Raw genomic sequence first — 26127 nt, 5'->3', positions numbered from 1 at the left:
ATTTTTAAGGGAATTGATAGAGAGGCATGACGAATTGATACAGAGGCATGACTCTTACAGCGGCATGACTTTTACGTACTCCCATTGGCCCAAAAACTATTGTTAGTGCACTTGAATTCTGCCACCAGCCACCAAAGTACCACCCATCAAATCTCAGCCCACTTTGCAATTTTTTCTGTTGTGGTAATTGACGCATCACAACGAGACCTAGTAATCCGACGAGTCAATCCTATCCATACTAGATCCAACAATGTCGTCCCCTATTCCTGTTCCCGATTTACTATCTCAGCCTAGGCGTAATCCACTACGCCGAGCTAGGAGCCACAGTTCAGCGGATCAATCACCCCCCCAGAAACGCCAATGCCGCACATCAAGGTCGCCTTCGTCATCCAGCAGTGCCCCAAGCGTCAGCCAGTATTATGGCCATGGAGATGATGAGGCACTCCGCAACATCTTCGCAACTACAACAGACCCTCAGCTATTCCGTACACTTCCACGACCCCAAGGAACCTTTGGGCTATACGAAACAGAGTGGGAGATGTACAACACCCATGAACTCTTTCTCGATAATAGTTTCCATCCTGGTCCCAACACATCATCGTATTATCGAACTGTAATGCCTATTATTGGACCAAAGTATGGCACACTACCCTCCCACTTTGCTAATATCGATCCACAACTTGGGCAGCCTGAGCAACAGCTCCAACGCCCATCCCATACTGAACGGAGAGAGTTTCGCTCTGCCTTAAAGCTAGTCCGAAGGGTCCTTGGGGCTGGTCGAAGGTTAGACCTTGAGGCACTCCGAGCCCAGGAACGATGCCGTCAATGGCGAGAGATGTGGGGTTACTCTCCTCACTCATCAGCTGTATCAACACCTATCGGATCCCCTCCACCATACTCCCCATCAGACCCTCAAGGCCGAACCACTCTCAAGGACTAGCTTCATCACCGCCCACACGTCCATCACACCCTCTAAGCGAAGACTCCTCGTCCCCCCCACCCGAGCAAATCCCTAACCCACCTATACCTGGCGACCTAGAACCGACAGCCGAATCCCTCTTCGATCGAGTCAATATATTTGCAAAAGCCAATGGGTTTGGTATTGTCAAACGGCAAGCCTATACCTATAAAGGCCGAAAGATGAGATACTCATTCCAGTGTGATCGGTTTGGGGAGCCTGGACCAGCGAAGGGTGCTGGTATACGTCAACGGAAGTCTCGAAAATGTGGCTGTAAATGGATGGTAATTGCAGAGGCTTTAGAAGAGGGAAAGTGGCTGTTACGGCACCACCCAAACTCTGAACATAGCCAACACAACCATGGACCTAGCCTTGATCCCTCTGCACACCCTTCCCATCGGCGCCTTAGAGAACCTGTTAAGGCTGCTATTGAAACCACTAGTCGTCGTGTTGGTATTCGGGCTCGCGATGTACGTGCAGTTGTCCAAGACCAGTACCCTGACTCTACCTTTACACAACGAGACATCTACAACGCCAGGGCCCTAATCAATCGCGAAAAACTAGATGGGTACTCATCAACTGCCGCATTGATTAAACTCTTTGATGAGCGAGAGGTTCCTTATGTCGTCAAGTGGGCAGATGATGAGCCTAGCCGACTCGTTGGGCTTGTTTGGACATTCCCCTTCTGCCTCCAGATGTGGAAACGTTTCCCTGAGGTCATCAGCTTCGACAATACATACAACACCAACCGCTTCAAGTTACCATTGTTCCAAGTAACAGGACAGACCTGTCTTGGTTCGGTTTACAATGCAGCATTTGGCCTGATCGACAACGAGAGAATAGAGGGTTTCCAGTTTCTTTCCGAGAGTATCCGGCAGCTTGTAGCGCAACACTCCATCCGGGAGCCTGACGTCATCATTACCGATTACGACAAGCAGATGAAGGCTACCTTGAACGAGCAGTTCCCCGAGGTCCAACAGCAACTCTGCATCCACCATATCAACTCTAATGTCATGCTGAAGGCCAAGCAGAAGTGGTCTAAACACCAGGATCACAGTGATACGAGTGAGCCTGATGATGAGGAACCAGGTGCTACAGCCCAACTCAGTAAGGTAGACAAAGGATGCATTCTCGCCCCAGCAGATCAAACCTTTCCCCACACCTACCGTGGAGTCCTCGAGATGTGGAAGCTTGTGGTGTTTTCTGAAACAGAAGAGGCCCACGAGAAAGCATGGGCAGACCTCTGTAAAGAGTTCGATGACCAACGGCCGATTCTGCGGTATCTTTATGGGACATACATGCCTATGAGAGCACAGTGGGCCCGCTGCTTTATCCGGCACTATCGGAACTTTGGCACCCGTGTTACCTCTGGCACAGAAGCAAGCAACAACAACATCAAGAGCTACCTTCTGAATGGTCTTAGCCACCTGTATCGACTGGTCGATGTTATGCAGGATATGATCCAAGACCAAGAGCTTAGCTTCACACAAGCTTGTGCTGCAGACGAGGTCCTTTCTGGGCGAGAGTATATGACCACACGCTCAGAATACTTAGGCGAGCTGCGGTCAATGCTTTCATCAAAAGCCTTAGGTCTGATTACAAGGCAGCATCGTCTAGCCAAGTCAGCATTGCCCACTGGCAGGAACCCAAGACCAGACCCACTTGGTAACTGTACGGATGACTGCTCTGTCTCAGTTGAGTATGGTATCCCATGTTACCACAAGATATATCTCAAGCTTATAAGCTTAGAGGTATTCACTAAGTGGGATGTCCACCCACGATGGCGATTACGCGAATCCTCGTCACAGGATCCATACCGTCGGATCCTTGACCCCAAGATTGCGACATCTCTACGTGGTCGACCAAAGAATGCCACACAGCCAGACCCAGCCCGTTTAGCAGTCCAAGAGGATACCCAACCGTCTCACACAACGGGAAGGCAGCCAGCCCAACAGACCTCATCAGGGCGTAGACGAGGTAGGCCTCCTGGAAGCCGAAACAGGACTACCCTAGCGACACTTACTCGGGGGACAACTACACCAGCGAGTAGTCAGGACACAAGCTTGTCCCAGCGGCAGACGCGAAGCCAGGTTAGTAGGCTTGGGGCAGGGAGGACTACAGGTGTGCGCATGAGTGGACGACAGTTGCAAGCTAGTATTCGCCGGAATAAGAGTCAATGGGAGCTACTCAGTAGCAGCAGTGAGGATAATACAAGACGCCGCACAAGGTCATCTCAAAAGTGATCTAGATACAGTTTTAATGTATTGTATATTTCTATGCCACTCTCTAGCAGCAACTGAAAGTATAAGGCAATTGAGATTTATAAAGTCAATTGCCTAACACTTTGCACATCTCAATTGGGGCGAAGAAAAGTGACAGTATAGAGAAGGTGGCCGTGTTAAGGCAAATGGCTTCACCGCCTTTGGCTGGAAGTCCTTGTAGGGCACTAAAGTTTTGGGCCAATAAGGGGGCGGGAAAGTCATGCCGCTGTAAGAGTCATGCCTCTGTATCAATTCGTCATGCCTCTCTATCAATTCCCATTTTTAAATAAAGTAAATTATTTATTTAAAGATATAAATATATTTAAAGTGTTTTAATATAAGTTTAAACTTAGATTAATTATTATAACTAAGTTAAAATAAGTTTATAATAATTTATTTAACTATTAGTTATTTATAGTATTAATTTTAGTAATCTTATTATTATTAGTTAAAATATTTTTAATTATCTTATAAATATTCAAAATAAAGTAGTTCTAAATAACAAATAGTAATATATATTATAGTATTACTAACTAAATTATTAACTTATTAATGGTTTTTTTTTTAATTTCTTCTAATAGAGAGGGAATCTCTATTAATAACTTAGATTTTTCTTTATTTATTTCTTTATTATTAATATTAATAGTTTTTATATTATTATTATATAAACTAATTATATTAGTATTATTATTCTTACTTATTATTATCTCTATTAATATTAGTCTTATTATTCAGATTCTTAAAAGTATTATTAATTATAGTAATATTTCTAACTACTTAAAATAGGATTATTACTATAAAAGATAGATTAACTAGAAATATCTTTAAATAAATTATTATAAATAGTATTATATCTATTATTATTTAGTATAATATTACTATTGGTATTTTTAAAATAAGTATTTATATTTATAAAAAACTTTTTATAATGAGAAATAAAGGTATTTTCTAGGATTTTAATATCTTAAACTATAAAGCTCTTTTAAGTTATGTATCTTAGATCTTATACTTATTAGATCTATAATTAATTATATAACTTTAATATATTTATATATTTAGTTTCTTTATTTTAAAATCTTTATTTTTATAATTATATACATTACTTTATATTTTTATATTATTAATATTAGGTTTTATTTTATTCTTTATTTTATAAAGCGTTTTATATTTGATAAAGCTATAAAGAGTTTTATTATATATATAAAGAGTAATATAAAAAGCTATATCTTATAAGTAGTATAATAAACTTATATTATATAGTATAGTTTTTATTTTATTAATTATAAGATATATATAATACGCGTTATAAATTTATTAGGGTTATATATATAAAGAGGTTTTATGTTAAGAAAAGGTTTTATATTATAAATAATACTATTACTTATATATGTAAACTTAATATATTTATTAATAAATTCTCTACTTCTATTAGTAGATATTTCTTTTAGTCTATTATTATTATTATTATTATTAACTTTAGCTTAAACTTTTTAAAAAATACTAAGAATAATTTCTTTAGCGTTATCTTTTAATAATTTTCCTTATATAAAATAGAAATATTTAACTATAAAGATAATAAAATACTTATATTTATTATATATAATAAGTATTATAAGTTTATATAAATCTAAAGTAATATAATCTAAATGATTTAGATTTTTATTATAAACTTAAGCTTTACTAGCTTTTATTATAAATTTCCTTCAAAAATAAGCTTTATAAAGCTATAATTTATTATTATTTGTATTATTTATATTTATGTTTATAGTTATATTATCTTTTATTTTTGAAAGAGTTTATAAATATATATATATCTTAGATATTTATATTATAATCAGAAGCTATTATTACTATTGTTTATTATATTATTATTTATTATATTATATATATAGTTATTATTATTATTAGTAGGAAATTAAAAGAAATATAAGTTATTTTTTTTTACTTTTATAGTAATAATATAATCTTCATTAATATTATAACTTATAAGATAAGTTATTTCTATATAATAAAAGTAATACTTAAAGAACTTAACTTAAATTAGCTAAGTAGATTAATATTTAGTTTAAGTATATAATAAATATCTTTTAATATAATATTATTATTATTAGAATATATTATTAAATTACTTTTTATTATAAAAGTAAAAGTTTTTACTTATCTTTATTTTACTATTTTGTTTATTTTTATAGGACTTTTTATAAGGTTATAATTATTAATTATATAAATAATAGCTATAGTACTAATATAAAAATTAACTCTATTTCTATTCTTTTTATTATAACTCTTTACTTTTCTTTTTTCTTTAATAATAGACTAGTTAATTAAATAACTTAAAGAAGGATTATTAGTATTATTATTTGTATTATTAATAAGAGTAATATAGCTTATTTCTTAAAGAGAATAGCTTCTTTTCCTTTTATTAGAAGATAAATTAGAAGATAAATCTATTAAGTCTATAGGATTTTTAAAGTTACTAAGAGACATATAGGGGGTAATATTATCTATAGTCATAAGCTACTAGCTTTATATTATAAAATTTAACTAACATTAACTATAAAAGCTAGACTAATCCTCTTACTTTCTATTAATAACCTTTAAGTTAAATAACTATAATTTAAACTTAGATATTATCTTTATTTCTATATTCCTCTAACTTTAAGTATTATAATAAGCTAAATTAACTATTTTCTTTTAGTTACTTTTATTGCTATTAGTCTTTTTTATGTCTTATATTATATTTAATTTATATTTATTTTCTATTATTTCTTCTACTATTTAGATATTTATACTATAAGCTCTACTAAACATAAAAGCTTTAAAACGTGTATACTATTATACTATTCAAATAATATCTTCTATTTTACTATATAGTTTCAATATAAAGCTTCATTATTATTAATTGTACTCTTAATATATTTACCTTTTCTAATTTATTAATATTTAAGTATTTAAACTACTTTAGATATTTTAAAGAAGCTTATAAAGTAGTTATAAATATCAAGATTATCATTAATAGTTTTAACTATCTCTATATTAATTTTAAGACTATATAACTCTATTATATAGCTTTTATTAACTATCTTAAATAAATACTTCTAAGTAAATTTAAAGAGAGTTTTTTATTAGTAAAAAGAAAGTTATTATACTTAAAGCTTTTAATTTTATTAATATTAGTTTTATAATTAAGTTAGTTATCTAATATAACTTTATTTAGTTTATATAAAGTTATAATAAACAAGAAAAATAAGAAAGTTATTATAGTTATTATATATATAAGAAGATATAAAGAATAAGCTCAAAGCTTTATTTAAAATAGTAGTTAAGTTTTATATTATAGCTATAAGAACCTTTTTAGCTATATAAAGAATTATACTATTAAGTTTATACCTTTAAGTATAAGTTTAAATTATTATTAAACTTCTATTATAAATACTATTAGTAATCTATGTTATAAATAACACCTTTATAATAATATAAATAATACTTTTATAAATAATAATATTATAAATAACGCTCTTACTAATATAACTTATTACTCTACTACTTACCTACTTACCTTCTTCTAAATAGCTAAAGATAAGTTAAACTAAGTATTAATAACTAGTTATATTAAGATTTATTTATTTATTTTATTAAAATTAAATATAAGTTAAAATACTACTATTAAGTTTTAATATTATAAAAAAAATATAGAGTAAACTATAATACTTACTTATATAAATTAACTAAACTACTAATATTATCTATAGTAGTTATACTAACTACTTTTTTTCTTTATTCTTAGTATTAATAATACTAATAGAGGGTTTTTCTTATCAATTAAGTGCTTTTTTAAGATTTTAAAAAGTATAGTTTTCCTTAGTATAGTTTATTTTTTTTTTATTTTTATAGTATAAACCTTTCTATTTGTTTTAGGATTTTTTACTTTTTTTTTTTTTTTCTATTATTTTCTTAGTTTTTATTTAGTTTTTTATTTTTCTTATTACTGTTAATAGTAATATTATTAACTAGTTCTTTACTTATTTTTCTCTTATATTTGTTACTAAAACTAATATATAAAGAATTTAAGTTATAAGTAAAAAGGTTAGTTTTAAGAAATTAAATTATAAAAGTTATAAAAGCTTTATAAGTTTTATTTAAATTATTAAGTATATAAACTATAACTATTTAATTTAATAGTTTTAGCTAATTATAAAATAAGTTATTTATAAGTTATTTTATTTTATTTATATAGTTTTCTATAAAGTTAAAATTGTCAAAAAAAGTATTAAAGAACTTTCTGTAAATTAAAAACTTACTTATAAAACCTATAAGTTTATATAAGATTTTTACATATTTTTAAGCTACATAAGTATTTTTATTATTTTTTATAACTTTTAGAGGTTTATTATTATAGAATAACTATATATAATTTAAAATTTTATAGTTTTTATTTTTTTTTAATAAAAGAAATAAAGTTAATGAAGTTTATAGTAATATCTTTACTATATAATGAAACTTTTATATATATAAGTTATATATTATAGTTCTTAAAACTTATAAACTTAAGAAATGAAACTTTAAGCCTAATTATTATTACTTGAATAAGATATAATATATAGTTATAAGTTTTATAAAGGATAAATAATAATAAAATTATTAACTAAAAAGCTATTATATATATAATATAATAGTTTTTAAAGTAATATTATAATAGTTATTACTTAAAAAGTTAAAGTTTAATTAGTAAAAAAGTAATTTCTATTCTTTTTCTTTAATTAATATTTTTTCTAGTTAGACTTCTATTTAGCTAAAAAGATATATATCTTATATAATAAATTAGTTAAGAAGAAGCTCATTATATTATCAGTATAAATTTAAACTAGATTTTAAATAAACTAGAAAATAGTTTAAAGAGATAATTTAAGAGATATCAATTAAATAAATTAGTAATAAGAAACTATTTATTTAAAAAATAATTAATAGAAATATAGTTAATTTATATGATATTAGAGATATAAATCTGGAAAAAAAATATTTTATAGGTCTAAATAACTAATTTAGTTAGTATATTAACTTCTATAAAAGTAATATAGATAGAAAAGTGTTTAAAAGATTAATTTTTAGTATATATAACTTTTAAGTAGAAGTACAGCTTTATAAAAAAATAGAAGAGAAGTAAAAAAGTAGAAAGAATAGAAGTTATTTCTAAATTAAGTTTATAATTTATTAATATAAGTATAAATATATTTTCAAGTATAAGATATATATTTATATAGTATAAAGTTATGAATAAACTTATATTATAATAAGAAGTAATAATTTTAAGTATTTATAGATATTTAACTATAGATAATAATAAGGGAAGTGATATATTATAATAATTCTTATTACTATAGTTTATAGATTATATTTTTAATAGGGAAAAATAAAGGGAAAAATAACTTAAAATATAACCTCTTAAACTACTAATTATATAAAATACTTATATAACTATACATATTATAAAATTAATACTATAGTTATAAGTGATAATAAATAAAGTATTTTTATATAATATTTTATATCTTAAACTACTAAGAGCTAATAGTTAGAAGAGATTAAAGAGTTATAAAAAGGTATATATTACTTAAGAAGAACTTACCCTCCTAAATATCCTTAAATTATAAGCTTATAAAGCTTATACTAGTTATATAACCTACTCTCTTAATAAAGCTTACTAAAAAAGCTATATAAAGTAGAAGATATATTATAAAATAAACTGTTATATACCCCCTTAGCTATAAAAATAGCTAAAAATATCTTATATATATATAAAAATACTTATAAACTAAGAATATTATATAAAGATTAATTATATATATAGAACTAAAAATACTGTCTTAAAAAAGAATAGCTTAGAAGTTTACTCTTTATAGTATAATTAAAAGAACTTTAATAAGCTTTTTTAATCTATAATGTATTTAGTTAGCTTTATAAATATATATAATATATTAACTTATATACTTATATTTATAAGTAAAAATAGTTAACTAATTAAAAAGTAAATAAAATAGAAGATTTGTCTTAAAATATATAGTTATAAGAATTTTTCTTCTCTTATATAACTTTTTATATTTTTATAAGATCTTACTTTTTTATTTATAATAATATAATAACTTTTATAATTTTATATATTATATTAAGTAATATTTCATAAGTTATTATTATATAGCTATTTATAATAACTTATTTTTTTATTTATAAATATTATCTCTAGTTATGAACTAAATAGGATACTTTTTTAAAAAAAACTAAGCTATTTATATACTTAGTATTACTTAAAAGTCTCTTAATAAACTTAATAAGTATTTTATATCTTATCTTTTATTATTACTATTTATCTATTTTTATTATAGCTTTTAATCTTATTAAAAAAGCTTATAAAGATTATTCTATATCTATTTATTTATATTAATATTCTTACTAATATATTTCTAAAACTATTTTCAATAAACTTATTAAGAATTTTACCTTTACTCCTAAAGATTTAACTATTATAAAATAAGTAGAATAAAGAAATAAAAATTATTTACAAATAGCTTATTCTTATTAATAAGAAACTTTAAAATAAGAAGAATAATTCTTTTATTTCTATTAATTCCTTTATAACTAAAGATTATAATATCTTTCTAATTCTTAAAACTTATAAGTAATCTAAAATTAATATTACTCTTTTTTCTAAATAAGAGTATTAATTAAAACTTCTATTTATAAACTAAAACAAATTAATCAAAGTCTAAGAGAATATTAACTTTTTTAAAGATAATAATAATAATAAGCTTCTTATAAATATTAAGAGTATAATTTTTATCTCCATTAAAATACTTTATTAATACCTCTCTAAAATATATTTTTTATATTTCTACTAAAACTAAGTTTTATTAAAATAGCAATAATAATATTAACTCTATTTAATATAATAAGAAGAACAATATATCTCTTTAGTCCTCTTTTCTTTCTTATAACCTCATATTTCTTAAGAATTTATATTATTATTTTTAGTAATAATAAATATAATAATAAGATTAATAAAAGTAATAAAATAAAATACTTTAAATATACTATTAGAAATGTTTTATAATAAGGAGCTTTATTTCTATAAATACTCTTCTAACTTAAGATATTATAATTAATATCTCTATTTTAGCTATAATAAATATATAATTATTTTATTTAAGATCTCTTAAGAAACTAATAAGTTAAATACTATTTGTAGTTATTCTAAAATTAGTACTTTAAGAGATATATGTTTTACTTTTATTTATAAAACTATTTTCTAGCTAATAAGTAATAATACTTCTTCTTATAGGCTTATAATATTTAGTAACATACTTAATAAAATAATAAAGCTTTTTTATTTCTATTTAAATATTATAAAAGTTTAAAAGTTTAAAATTATCTTATTACTTATAAATATTTTATTATATAATAAATAGCTTATTATAGATAATTTAGCTAAGAAGAAAACTTATAAGAAGAAAGTAAATACTCTTAAGATTACTACTCTTTATAAACTTATTATATCTCTATTTCTTATAAAAGTTAAAGTAAAGCTTTTAAACTAAATATCTATTAAGTTTCCTCTTTTCTTAATACTTTATGAAGCTACTCTCTTATTTATAAGTCTTTTTAGCTTTAAACTGTCTTGTAAATAATATATTTCTTAGCTTTTTTAAGAGATTTTCTGTTTATTAATAAGCTATTTAATAATAAAAAGTGCTCTCTTTTTATTATATATTAAAAAGCTATTTTTACTAAATATACTAATTACTCCTCTAGAGTTATTTCTTTTTTTTATAAATATTCCTCTTATTACTTCTATTTAATAAAAAGTTCTTTTTAAGCGTTCTTAAAAACAAGTTCTAACTTTTATAATATTTAATAAAAAAGCTTATATAAGTTCTTCTTAAAAATATTAAGCTTTTCATAAGCTTATTTATATATTTTTAACCTCTATTACTAAAAATACCTCCCCTACTTCTTAATAGCTTATTTTAGCTATTTTTAAACTAATACTTTCTTCTAGCTTCTTAATATAAAGTTTCTATTACTTCTAACTTTATAAACTTTTTATTTTAGTTCTAAAGTTATTTTTCTCTAGAGATCTACTTATATATTACATTAGATTTTTCAATACTATAATTTCTCTAAATAAAATATATTAGATGTTTATAAATAATTAAAGGAACTCTTAAGAAGTTAGTTCTTAATTTTCAATAAATATAATATAATTATCAAAAATAACAAAGATTTATAAATATTATTAAGTTTAAATTTAATATCTTCAAATAACTTCTAAAAAGCTATTATCTCTTTTATTATTTCTATTAAGCTTGAAAGTTCTATTTTAGTAGTTAATATTATAATTATTACTTATTTAGTTATTTTTTATTCAATTAATCCTCTAAATAGTATTACAAAGTATCTTTATTGGGACTAATATGTTACTTTATTATCTATAAATAAAGCATCTATAGCTATAAATAAGATTTAAATACTTACAGTTTTATTTTCTGAAATATTAAAATAAATTATAAAGTATTAAGTTTTATATAAATATTATGTAATATATCTTATACTAACTAAATACTCTCAAAATAGATTTATAGAGAATTAAGATAAAAGTATTATAGTAAATATAGTATCTACTCTTATAAGTATAGTTATATAAAGTAGTAATTTAACTATTTTTTAGAAAGTTTTAACTTCTTATAATAATATTTACCTCTTATTTTTTTAGCTTTACTTAAAAAAGAAAAGTTAATAAATAAGTAGTATCTTATAAGTTAAACTTCTAAGTAACTTTTTTAATATATAAATTATAAACTAAAAAGATCTTTTAAATTTTTTAATCCTTTATAACTTTTACTCTTAAATATTATTTAATATCTCTTTATTGTTTAATTTTATATTTCTTTTTAATTTTATTAATAAGCTTTAAGCTTTATTTTCATTACTTTTATAAAATAAAATAAAAAAGTTATTAACATAGAAAATGACTGCAACTTTTTAGTTAATATTTTAAAAAGAAATAAAGGTCCTCTTTTAAACTTTATAAACTGAATCTCTTAAGAATAAAAATGAATTCTTTATACTATAAGAGAGGTATATTTTGAAAGCTATATAAAGCTTTATTTAGCTTAATAATATATTTAATAGGGGAATCTAAATATCTTATAAGTTTTTTAATTCTTTATAGTATCTTATAAATAACTAAATTCCCTCTTTTTAATATCTGTATATTTAAGAATATATTAATAATATTATATTAATATATTTTATAGTTAAATTATATAGTAATTATTATTATGACTTGAAAAATCTATAGAATAAAATTTATAATATAAATATTTTTAAGATCTTTTAGTTAGAAGTCCTCTCTTATAATAATTTTAGCTTTTATATCTATAAAATGTCTATTTATATTAAGTTTATAAATAAAGACTTATTTTAGAAAAAGGGGTTTTAAATATACTATTAGATAATTTAAAACGTTTTATATTTTAAAGTTAATAATCTTTCTAAGCTCTTTATAATATATATATAATAATAAATAACTTCTAAAACTAATCAAAAAGCTTCTTAATTTCTTTTTAAGTTTTTAAAAGTAATAATAATTAAATATAATATATCTTATTAGATTATAAAAAAGAATTAAGAAGAGGTTTTAAGATTAGGTTTTTATAGATATTATCTCTTAGAGGTTTATTAAATTTAGTTTTTACTATTTTATAAAATATATAATAAAGTTTTTTACTTTTTTCTATAACGTTTTATATTTTTAGTATAAAGGTTATAAAAAAATTACTTTATTTTTATTCATTCAATATTAAGTCTTTATTTTTTATATTAGTAATACTATTAATGTAATAAATAAAAAGTATTTTTAAGTTTATTCTAAAGATTACTCCTATTATAAGAATAAATTTAAGTATAAGTTTTTTTTTTATATATAAGTATTTTTTCTTTAGCTCAGAGGTTCCTTCTTATATATCTCTAAAGTTAAATTAATTTTTAAGAAAAAGTAAGTTCTTATAAAAACTATTTGTATCTATTAATTTAAAATTTCTTATATTTTTTAATAAGAACTTTTATTTTATTCTATTAATTAATTCTACCTCTTTTTAAGATTTTAGAGTAATAGTAGTAATATTACTCTTAAGATTTTTATTATTAGAAAGTTCTAAAGTTTATTCAAAAAGGTTATTTCTAAATACTTAATTATTAAGTTTAAAAGATTACTTAAGAATAGGAAAGTTATACTAAATAGTTTTAAATATAGTTTTTATATTTTTTATATTTTATAGTAACTGTAATACTATAATTCTTTTATTAATTATAAGATTATTTTTATTTAAAATATTAAAACTTATAAATATATTAAAAGCTAAAAGTAGTTCTTTGATTTTTTTAACTATAGCTTTAATAACTATAAGTTTTAAGCTTTTTTTAGTATCCTTCTTTAAAAAAAAATTATTTTTATTAAAAATAATATCTTATAAAATAATTACTCTCTTAAGTATTAGAATTTCAATCTTATAGAGGTTATATATATCAAGTATATATTTTACAAAGTATTTAATATAGCTATATAAAACTACTTTAAATTTTCTTCTTTTTATTTTTTTCTCTCTTTCTGTCTTAAGATATATACTTTATAACTATAAGTATATATCCCTCCTTAATAAAGTTAAGTTTTTAAGTTTTATAGTATATTATAAATTAATACTTATATATTAAAATATCTTTTACATTATTCTTTCTTAACTTTATTAAAGGACTTTTAGTTTATTAATATATAAAGACTTATATCATATAAAAAAATCTCTATAAGAATTAATTTATTTTATAACTTAAATAAAAGTTTCATTAAGTTTAATATCTATATATTTTATATAACTACTTCTTTTCTTATTTTCTCTCTCTTATTAACTAGTTTTTTTTATATAAAGAGAGGGAAGCTTAATATTAATATTATTCTCTTAAACTTATTATTAGTATTTAGTTACTCTTTAAATTATAATAATAGATTTATTAATATTCTATCTCATTTTATATATAAGAAGTCATTTCTATCTAAAAACCTAATTCTTAAAAGTTTATAGTATTTAGAAGATTTCATAATAAGTTCTATTTCAAAATAAAACCTAAAAGGCCTTTTTATATATTTATCCTTGATTATAAGAAGCTATAAAGCTTCTAAATAAGTTTCTAAGTAGTTAAATAGATCTTAAGAGATATATTAATACAAATATCTATTTTTAGATTTAAAAACTCCTTATAAAATAACTTCTTATAAATAAGCTATAAAATAATCTTTATATTGTAAATAAGTTAACTAGCTTCTTAATTTTTACTTTTTAAGTATTTTAAACTAAATATTTAAGAGCTTTTGAGTTAAAATATTTAGTTTATAAATACTAAAAATAAATATTGTCTTTTTATATAAGTTTAAAGTTATAAAATAATTACTTTTAAAAAGCTATAGCTCTTAATTATATAGTATTTATAACTTTTAAATAGTTTATAACGTGGTTCATCAGTCAGCCGGCCGGACCAGTCAGCCGGACGTTTTTTTCTAAACACTCTTACGTCCAAATCACTTAAACCTTTGACGCGTAAAATCTCAACAACCATAATGCCAATCTACACCCAAGAAGACAAAGTCATTCTCGCGATTGAAGCGATCCGATCGACACGCGCTGCAGGTAATAACTTAAGCATTTCGCGTGCTGCAAAGGCCTACGGTATCCCAAAGAGCACCTAAGCCAATAGAATGAACAACCGACCGCGACGCGAACAAGCTCAACCCCAACGACATAAACTCGATCCGATCCAAGAGAAAACACTTCTCCAATACGTTATTGAACAGGATTCCAGAGGATTTCCTTTGCGCCTCAGCGGTGTGGAAGATATGGCCAATCTCCTGCTGCGAGCGCGTAATGGCAAGCCTGTTGGCAAGCGATGGGCCAGGCGGTTTGTGGACTCACAGCCTGCTCTGAAAACCAAGTTTAATCGTCCATACGATTATCAAAGGGCTCTTCAAGAAGATCCTGAGGTTATATCAAAGTGGTTTGCGCTATTACGCAACATGATGGCCAAGTATGGCATCCAAGAGGGGGACCTATACAATTTTGACGAAACTGGCTTCATGATGGGCATGATCACCGCGTCAATGGTGGTAACACGCGCTGATCGACGCGGCAAAGCAAAGTCTGTCCAGCCTAGCAATCGTAAATAGGCTACAGTTATTAAATGTGTTAATTTGGGAGGGTGGTGCATCCCTCTGTTTGTAATTATTAAAGGCGTATATCACTTTACCAGTTAGACCATGGAATTAGGTTTTCCGGGCAACTAGGTGATCAAACCCACGGCTAATGGATGGACGGACAATCAGATAGGTCTTGACTGGATTAAACACTTCGACAAACACACTAAGAACCGAACGAAGGGCGTCTACCGGATGCTTATTATCGACGGCCACGAGAGCCATTTGTCGGCCGAATTCGACGATTACTGCAAGCAGAACAATATTATAACCGTCGGTATGCCTGCACATTCATCGCATCTACTACAGCCATTAGACATTGCCCTTTATTCGCCTTTGAAACGCGCATACGGTGATGAAATCAACCAATTCATCAGAGCCTCCATAAATCACATCACCAAGTCTGAGTTCTTTATTGCCTTCCACCAGGCCCACAACAAGGTTTTTAATGAGGAAAACATCAGGTCTGCTTTCCAAGGCGCTGGAATTTCACCATGGGACCCAGACCATGTCATCAAAAAGCTTGATGTGCATTTACGGACGCCTACACCTCTTATAGCCAACCCTTCAACACCTCCACCTTGGCAGTCGCAAACGCCCTCTAACCCACAACAAACCGTCTCACAGTCCAACTTTGTCAAAAGTCGCATCTCTGCTCATCAAGGAAGCTCACTGACACTAATTATTGCTGCAGTTGAGCAATTGTCAAAGGGTGCGCAGGCAATGGCGCACTCAATCACTATTTTGACTGATCGGCTTCGTACCCTTGAGGATGCGAATGTAGCACTTGCTAAGCGCCGGAGGGCTAAAAGAACGCGGGTCCAGCTTGGAGGGGCACTTAGTATAGAGGAATCTCAGGTTTTGCTTGAAGGGAAACAAAAAGGGAAACGTCCAGCACCTCAAGAGGACGACGAGGGGGGTCCATCAAAGAGAGCCCAGCCAGCTCGGAGACGCTGTGGTATGTGTGGTGAGACTGGGCATAACGCGCGAACCTGTTCCAAAGATGTCGAACCCTCAGGAGATTCTTATAGCGACAACTAATAGTTGATTTAATGCGTTGTGGTTGAGAAATACTAGATGTTGTTGTGTACGTGGGAAAAAACGTCCGGCTGACTGGTCCGGCCGGCTGACTGATGAACCACGTTATTAAAATAAGCTTATGATAAAAATAAAATAAAATAACTAGAAATAGGTTACTTAAAATAAAGTTTTAACTTCTTTATAATAGATCTTATTAATATATCTGTTTAATTAGATATTAATATTTTAAAGGAAGATTTTAAAATAATATTAATCTTAAAACCTTTAACATAGAAAATATTTTTAAAAATAAGATCTTCTATTTATTCCCTATTAAGCTTATAAAAAGCTTTATAAAAACTATTAGAATTCAAATTTTTATAGTAACTTTTTCAAGCTTTTTAAGTAGTTTATAATTTTACAAATAGTTTAAGTTATTAATCATATAATTTAAAACTATAATATTATGAACTATAGAGAGCTGTAAGAAGTTATTATTTTCTCTATTTATATTAAAAATAGATTTAAATCTTTCTCTAAATATTTTAAGAGTAATTAAACTTATAACTATATAATAATATAAATATAATAGTAATTATATTATTAAAATATATAATACTTTTAGTAATAGATCTTTTTACTTTTATAATATTTTCTAGTTTAAGCTATCCTTTATTTATAAGGTTTTAATGGGTTAGTTTTTACTTTTTTAAAAATAGTTTAGTTTTAATATTATTTTAAATTTCTATAATAACTTTTAAAGCTGGTTAGTAAGATATTTTACTAATTAATATAAATTTAATTCTTATATAATCCTTAAGAGATGAAATATATTATAAAGATTATTCCTTATTAATAAATTTATAATATAAATATTTTTTAACTTTTTTAAAAGTATTTTTAAACTCTTAAGACTCTTTTATTTTTAGATTTTAATCCTTTCAATTTAAATCCTCTTAAAATTAATCTTAAAACTTATAAGTTATTAGATTTATTACTAATTGTTATTAATACTTTATTAATTTCAAGTTTCTTCTAATAAAAGTTTAATTAGATAATTCTAATAAAGATCTTTTTATATTCTTTTAGTTTAAGAAATAGTTTAGATAATTCTTTATGAGTAATAAGATCTTAAATTATTTATTATACTTAATTAAAAGTAATTTAAACTTCAATAGCTTATAGAGAATATTTAACTATAAAAGCTCTCTAGATATCTAAAATCTTATAAGTCAATGTTTAGTAATAATGATTGATTTATTAGCTATAAAACTCTATTAAATTAATATTTCAATGAATAGCTTTAGAAAAAAATGTTGAAATAGTTCTCTTTTATAAGAGTTCATATAACTAAATTACTTCTTATAAACTTACTTTTAAATAATTTAATTATTATTTAGAGAGAAAATAATCTATTACTCTTAATATTTAAAATAGTTTAGTTTATAAGTTTTTATAAATATATAAATATTAAAGTAAAATCTATATTATTATCTAACTTAAAATTATCTAAAATATATAACTTAATAGAAACAGAGCTTTATATCTTAAGATAAACTTAAATAAAACATAATTTTTATTAAGCTTGTTTAAGATTTAAAACTTCATTATATTTATAAGTTTCTTATTAATACTTATAAAGAGCTAATTTTAAATATATCTTAAGAGCTAGTTTTTAGTTTTTTAATTATTTTAAACTTTATCTACTAAAATATACTATTATTTAATAAATATTTCATATTTAACTTAGAAAAATAGATCTCTAAATAAAATAAATATAAGCTTCATTAGCTTAAGAAGAAGTTAAATATATATAAATATAAAAATCGCTAAAACTTAAATAACTTTATCTTTATTAGCTTTTTATTAAGAATTAGCTATATTTGTTCACTCTCCTTTTTAAGCTTTATCTTTTTCTATTTTATGAAATCGTTTTTATTAGTATCTTTTTTCTCTTTATTAATCTATTTAATATGATCTTTAAGAGAAAGGATATCTATCTTATTAGTATTTCTAAAAATAGGTATATTAAGCTTATTAAGATTAACTAAATCTTAAATACTATATATAATATATATAACTTTAAAATAGTTAAACTAAACTAATTAATCTTTATAAATCTTTCATTTCATTTAATTACTCTTAAAATAAAAATCTATTCTAAAAAAGTAAAATATTTTATAAGGTAGTTATATATAAATATAAAAAGAAAAGAGAGAGACCTATTTATTCTATAGAATATTTTAGTAATAATAAAAAAGTAAAATCAAAATTCCAATAAACTAAGTTTATAACTACTAAGAGCTAATAGTTAGAAGAAACTAAAGAGTTTATAAAAAAGTACATATTACTTGAGAAGAAGTTACCTTCTTAAATATCTTTAAATTATAAGCTTATAAAGCTTACTAAGGAGCCTACGCAAAGTAGAAGATATATTATAAGATAAAGATACCTTCTTAATAGCTATACTTATAGCTATAGAGAAAGTTATATTTATAGCTAATATAATACTTATATTAATACTTATAAGTAAGGCTATTAATTAGGCGTATTAAATAAACTAAATAAAAGAAAATCTAACTATCTCTAATTACTATATCTTATATAAAGTAAAAGCTAGAACTAAATAATTTAAAATAACTACTTATAATAAAGTAAGTATAATAGCTACAGCTAAAGTAAATATAAGCTTAAAAATAAAAATAACTAAAAATACTACTTATAAGTTTAAAACCTTATAATTATATTTTTATTAATATCTATTTTTTAACTTATACCTATTTAATTATAATACTATATTATAGCTTATTGAATACTATATCTATATATCAAACTAAACGCTATATATATATATATATATATTAGTAGTCTAGTTAGCCTATATAAGTACGTATTGTAGTTTACTCTATACTTTTTTTCCTCTATACTTTAAACCTAATAATAGCACTTTAACTTATGCTCAATCTCAATAAAGTAAGTAAATAAATCTTAGTATAACTAGTTATTAACGCTTAGTTTAACTTATCACTAGCTATATAGAAGAAAGTAGGTAAGTAACTAGTAGAGTAGCAAAACGTACTAGTAAGAGTACCATTTATAATATAGAATACTAATAGTACTTATAGTAGCTAGAGCTTAGTAATAGCTTAAACCTATACTTAAGAACATAAACTTAATAATATAACTCTTTACTACTATAGCTAAAAGGGTTTTTTTAGCTATAATATAAGAACTTAACTACTACTTTAAATAAAGCTTTAAGCTTATTCTTTATATCCTCTTATATATATAATAACCCTATATAATATTTTTTCCCCTTATTAATCTTAATACTTATAAATACTTTATAGACTTCCTTAAAATAGCTAAAGTAGTTTAAGGGGTTAGTAAGTTAGGAAGGGTAAATCTAATATTAAGAGTATAGCTCATAGTAATAAGGCTATTAAAACTAGATAGTAGGGCAGAAGATGTTATTTAAATAGCGTAATAGTATAGAGGCCTTAAGGCTCCTACGCCTATTAGAGCTTATAGCGTAGACGTCTAAATAGTAGAGGAGATAATAGAAGATAGGTATAGATTAAATATAGCGTGAAAGGTAGGTGTAGCTTAGAGGAGTGAGAGATAGAGGAGACTGATAGAGATAGAGGCGGCTAGAGGAAGATAGTTAACTTAGCTTATTATGATGTTTAAAGTCTAATAGAGGAGTGTAGAGGTGAAGAAGATGTCTAAGTCTGAAAGTTATGTGACCTGAAGGTTGTTAGTAGAGGGTGAGGGGACTAGTCTAGCTTTCGTAGTTAATACTAGTTAAATTTCATAATATAAGGCTAGCAGCCCGCTATATGTATATATATATTATAATGATTAGTATTTAGTAATACTATGAATAATAAAACATATAACTACTTAATAGTAATAATAGATATTATTAATACTACTTTTATATTTAGCTATTAAAGCTAGTACTATTAAAGTATTATAAGCTTTTTCTATTAAAAACTATTATTTAATAAATTAAACTACTTTAACTACTTCTAAAATATTAGTAATAATAAGTTTATAATATAAAGTGTAATTTAATTTATTAGCTATCTTAATAGTTATAACTAAGTTAATAGTAAAGTTATAAAATAAGAAAACCTTATTTAGAGTTATTTTATTATCATATTTATGATTAAACTTCTTAGTTATAAAATAAATAAGTATACAAGTAATAATATTAGAAAATATAGCTACTTAGTAGTATTATTTAATAAATATCTAATCCTTATTAAAGTTATTTATTTTAATACGTATAGTATATCTTTCTTTTTAAACTTAATAAACTAAATTATGAATAATCTTTTTATATATAAAGACTTATAGATAGAGAATATTAATATAAGCTTATTAAACTATTAAGTTATAAAGATTTCTATTTAATCTTTTAGTAATACTAATAATAACCTTTTTATAGTTATTAAGAAGCTTTAGAAAGTAAATAAGAATGATTTTAATATTAACTTTAAAGTTATTTATAATAAAGAGATTAGTTTTTAAACTACTTATAGTAAAAATAAGCTATCTACTTAATATAAGCTTAATAATAGTAAGCTTATCTAAATTATACACTTTAGTTAGAGAAAGCTTAGTTAGCTATTAAATATATTTATTATATATAATAACTAATTATATATAAAAAGCTAGTTTAGCTTTCTATTTTACTATATTATTATAAACCTTTTAAGTTATTATATTACTAAACTAAACCTTTTTAGCTATCTTTATTATAATAAAAAGTCTAATAATAAAGTTAGCTAGCTTGAATATAAATTAATTAATTTACTAGCTAAAATAAAAACTATCTCTTTGAAGTTTAATATAGCTATCTCTATAGTTACTACGATAGCTATTTCTATAGCTATTATTTTAAGTAGAAACTTAGCTAAAGCTTTAAGTATTACTTTAAGCTTAATACTAACTTTTAAATTTAGAAGTTAAGACCTTCTAATAGCTAGATAAAATATTAAAGATTAATATATTATCTAAATAGTTAATAGAATATCTAATGTTAAAAGACTAGCTAGTAACTTAGTAAGATTTTTAATCTACTTTATAAGCGTTATATATTTCTTAAAAAGTATTAAAGTTAATAAGGATACTATTAAAGAGAATACTTCTTCTATTTACTAAAATAATAGAGTGGTAAAATAATTTAGATATAAAGGTGTTATTAAACTACTAGAACTAGTTACTATTAATATAAATATAGCTATTAATTAAGTTAATAACTAGCTGTTTAGTAGTATTATTATAAATATACCTACTATCAGCTAAAGTTATAAGAGCTATTATTAGAGATAATATAAGTAAAAGTAGAAATAAGTTTATATTAAAGATAGAAAAATATCTATTATAGTTATATTTATAATACTTTTTATTTAAAGTAGGTATAAGTTAGTAATAGCTTTTAAAAGTAGGCATGTAGTAAACATTAGTAATAATATATCTATTAGCCTTATTAATAGTAATTTTAATAGCTTTTACTCAAAGGAATAAATAGCTTTAATAATAGTATTCTAATAGCTTTATTAATAGTATTCTTAACAGTTATATAGATAGATATAAATAGAGATAATAGTAATAACAAAGTAAAGATGTAGTAGTATATTTATAATAGTTAGTATTAATAAATAATATATGGCTTATAAGAAGGTATTATTATACGAAGAAAAAGAAAAGATAATGAGTAATACTTTAATAAAAGATATATTAATAAGTAATATACTATAAAGTAATATATAAATAAGATTTTTACTATAAATAATAACTTAATATATTCCTTTAAAAAAGTAAATAAGTAATCTTATATATTTTATTAACTACTTCTTTTAGCTAACGCTTTAGTAAGTATAAGTGAAGCTATTTATTTAGATCTATTTATAATTAAATATTATCTCCTTTATCCTCTTTTTATATATTTTAAAATAAAGCTTTTAATAGCTTTCCTCTTTACTTAAGGATTTTTAATATAGTTAATAAGCTATTTAATTAGTTAAATAGTTTATTATAAGTATATAAAGTATTATTCTACTTATTAAGTTTATAGTTATAATACAGCCCCCCTATAAAAAAAGTTATAGTAAAATTCACCTTATATATAGATGTAATTTTAAAAAGACTATATAAGTATTTTAACTTATACTCTCTACTAATTAAGGAAAATAATATAGAAACCCTATACGTTCTTACTAATAAGTAAACCCTCTAAATATTATGAAGTTAAATATATATCTTAGCTAAATAGATTAATAGAATAGTAATAACACTAGCTATATAGTATAAAGCTAGTAGTGCTATATATAGTAGAGCTAATTATATTAAAGTTAAAATGGTTATTAAGGCTCTTATAGCTTAGCTAATAGTAGCTTTACTAAGCCTTTTAGTAAGGTGCTATAAATACTACTAAATAGAGATAACTTTTTAACTAAAGAGGTTATTATAAGAGGTTCTTATACCTAGAAATATAAAAAGCTTTATATATAAAGCTTTACGTCCATCTCTCTTCTTAACCTATAAGAAACCTTTATAATATTAGCACCTAACTTTATACATAGATATCTTAAGCTTAGTATAGCTATTGATATAAATAATATATAAACATTTACTATAGAGTTTAATATTAATTAGATTAATAAAACCTATTCTTTCTTTATTTAATCTAAAATATATAGAGAGTATATAATTAGAATAATACTTAAGAGAGCTCTTATAAATACCTCTATAAGGAACTTTATAACGCGTAATTTAATTAATAGTAAGTATGTAAACTTAGTAATAAAAGTAAATAGGGTATTCATATACTTTACAAAGTAACCCTTCTTTGAATAAGCCCTTTATAACACTAAAGTGGAGGTAGCTCTCTAAAGCTTAAATATTAGTAAGTATAGCTTATATTAAATAGAGAAAGTATTATTAATAATAATATAGCTATTAAAATATTAGCTAGCTTAATTAAATAACAAGATTAAATAAAATAATACTAATAACTTAATAGTAAATAGTAAATTAGTAATAGAGATAGTATTAGTAGTATAAGTAATATATAAGAGAGAGGATAGGTCAATAGTTTAGTAATTAAGTAATTATAAATTATATTATTACTAAAGTGAAGTTAAAAATTATAAGGTTATTAACTAATATATATATATATATAAGTATAACTGAAGGTAAGAGAGGGATATAGTTGAAAACTTAAGAGGTTATTAAGTTATAATTATATAACTAAAAGCTATATATATTATTAGGAGGTGTAGAGTTAGGAGGTCTATTGCTCTAAGTAAATAAAAATTATAGTAAACAGCTAGAGGCCTATTTTTAAGTATATACTTAAACTAGTACTAAGCTTTTACTATATTATAGATAACACCTTTATAGATAATAATATGATAAATAACGCTCTTATTAATATGTTTTACTATTTTACTACTTATCTATTTACTTTCTTTTATATAGCTAGAGATAAGCTAAGCTAAATATTGATAACTACTTATATTAAGATTTATTTATTTACTTTATTAAGATTAAGTATAAATTAAAGTACTACTATTAGGTTTTAGTATTATAAAAAAAGTATATAGAAAGAACTATAATACCTATTTATATAGATTTAACTAAACAACTAATATATAAATATTATATTAAATAGTAATAGCTTTAAGTATCTCTTTAAAGAAAGGTATACTTAGTATAAAGTTAGTATTTTTATATTTTTATATAGTATAGGTATTATAAAAGTTTCTTATAAATTAATCAGGAAAAAAAAAAGTATAAAGCTTTATATATAGTATAGCTTTTATACTTTTAGCTATAAAAACCTCTTTTAATAACCTCTTCAGTTAAAAAGTTATCTCTTATATAATAGTATTTATAATATTTGACTAACGTGGTTCACCACTCCGCGGGCCACCCCACTCCGCGGGCCACTTTTCACCACCCTTCATCCTGTCGGCCCAGTATCTCTATGAAAACACATTTAAATTTACTCGGTCAACTCGGATTCTGAACAAGTAGACATGTCCTCTGCTTCCGGACAGGTTCTCGCATTATGTCCACTTTTGCGACAGATACTACATAACCGCAAAGTCCTTCTGCGACGTTTTGATGACCCCTCCTCCGGACCTTTATCACAGGCTTCCTCCTCAACAACACCCTTTTCCACCAAAAGCTGAGAAGCCTCTTGTCCAGTAAGAGGTCTTGAATCCTGTAATCGGGTTCTTTTGGCTCTCCGACGTTTCGAAAGTATCTCATTGGCCTCCCGAAGTGCTTTAACCTCTCCAGTCAAAAGTATCAACTGGTGATTAATAGCCACTGTTGCTTTTGCAAGTTGATCAACAGAGGTTAAAATCGGTGTCGGTGAGCTTCCATGATGTCTAACAATTCGATTCTTAATAAGAGTGGACTGTTCTATGGCTTCAGTGGCGGTCCTTGGTGTTTGAGATGTCCAAAGGCGAGGTAGCTGATTGGGGGTCTCTGGGGGTGATGGTGTCCGTAACCTGATATCCAGCTTGGAAATCACTGCTTCTGGATCAAGAGGAACTAGACCAGACCCTCGGAAACCACGCTTGACATTTTGTTCCGTGAAAACAGCTTGGTATGCCAATTTAAAAGCAGGAAAGAAATCATCCTTCGTGATGTGTGTAATGTTGGCTCGCGCAAGAAACGAAATCTCGGCACCATATGCCTTTTTCAACGGACTAAAAACTCCGACATCGAGTGGCTGGGTAAGATGTGAAGAATGAGCAGGTAGACAGAGTGGAATAATGTTGTTTGCCTTGCAGTATTCGTCAAATTCGGCGTTGATGTGACTTTCGTGACCATCAAGCACCAACATCCGAAATAGGCCCTTTTGACGCGTTTTTGTGCAGCGATTGAAATGCTGAAGCCATTCGAGACCAGTATCATGGTCGGTCCAGCCATTTGGAGTTGTCTTGACCACCCAGTTGGACGGGACGTGGCCACCAGAGTACCAAGCAGCAAGGTGAAATCGTCCTGCAACACACAGAAAAGGCGGCACCACGTAACCATCTGCTGCGATGCTGCAAATCGCTGTCGCCCATTCTCGATTGCCAGGCTGAATAGCCTTTGCTTTTCCAACACGTTCTGATCGTGTAACTACCATTTGGGCGCGAATCATACCCATCATAAAGCCAGTTTCGTCAAAGTTATAAAAGTCGCCGTCTTGGATACTGTATTTGGCACGCATGTTGATAATAAGTTGGAACCACGCGTTCAACACGTTTGGATCTTCTTGTAAGGCCCTTTGATAATCATAGACGCGAGTAAAACGCGTCTGGAGCTCTGATCGTCGTTTAATAAACCGATCTGTCCAATTCTTCCCGACGCGTCGCGAGTTGCGCTTCGCGGTTAGAAGATTGGCCATATCTTCCACATCGCATCTCCGGGGCGAGAATCCTCTGGAATCCAGATCAAGTATGTACTGGACAATGGCTTCCTCTTCGTCTAATGTCAAAGTTGGTGATCCGTTGGTCTTGTCGCTTCTAGTAGTCCGACCGGTCATTCTGTACTGCAGTGTCGATCGAGGCACGTCAAACTGCGAG

The 26127-nt window shown here is 25.5% G+C and overlaps 1 protein-coding gene across 1 annotated transcript; it reads left to right on the top strand.

Moving 5' to 3' along the window:
• Window positions 1–1653: 1653 nt before the first annotated feature.
• On the top strand, window positions 1654–2857 carry CGGC5_v008962 (PKS-NRPS hybrid synthetase; the record flags this gene model as incomplete). Its single annotated transcript, XM_066152099.1, has 2 exons — window positions 1654–2657; window positions 2710–2857. 2 exons carry the CDS (start codon window positions 1654–1656, stop codon window positions 2855–2857), a joined length of 1152 nt encoding a protein of 383 aa, XP_066008404.1.
• Window positions 2858–26127: the final 23270 nt, after the last annotated feature.

Source organism: Colletotrichum fructicola, assembly GCF_000319635.2.
Source record: "Colletotrichum fructicola Nara gc5 chromosome Unknown KSG_Nara_v1_contig05, whole genome shotgun sequence".
In the NCBI taxonomy this organism is placed as follows: Eukaryota; Fungi; Ascomycota; class Sordariomycetes; order Glomerellales; family Glomerellaceae; genus Colletotrichum; species Colletotrichum fructicola.
Note: the sequence above shows the minus strand (reverse complement) of the source record. Positions and strands in the feature narration are given on the sequence as shown.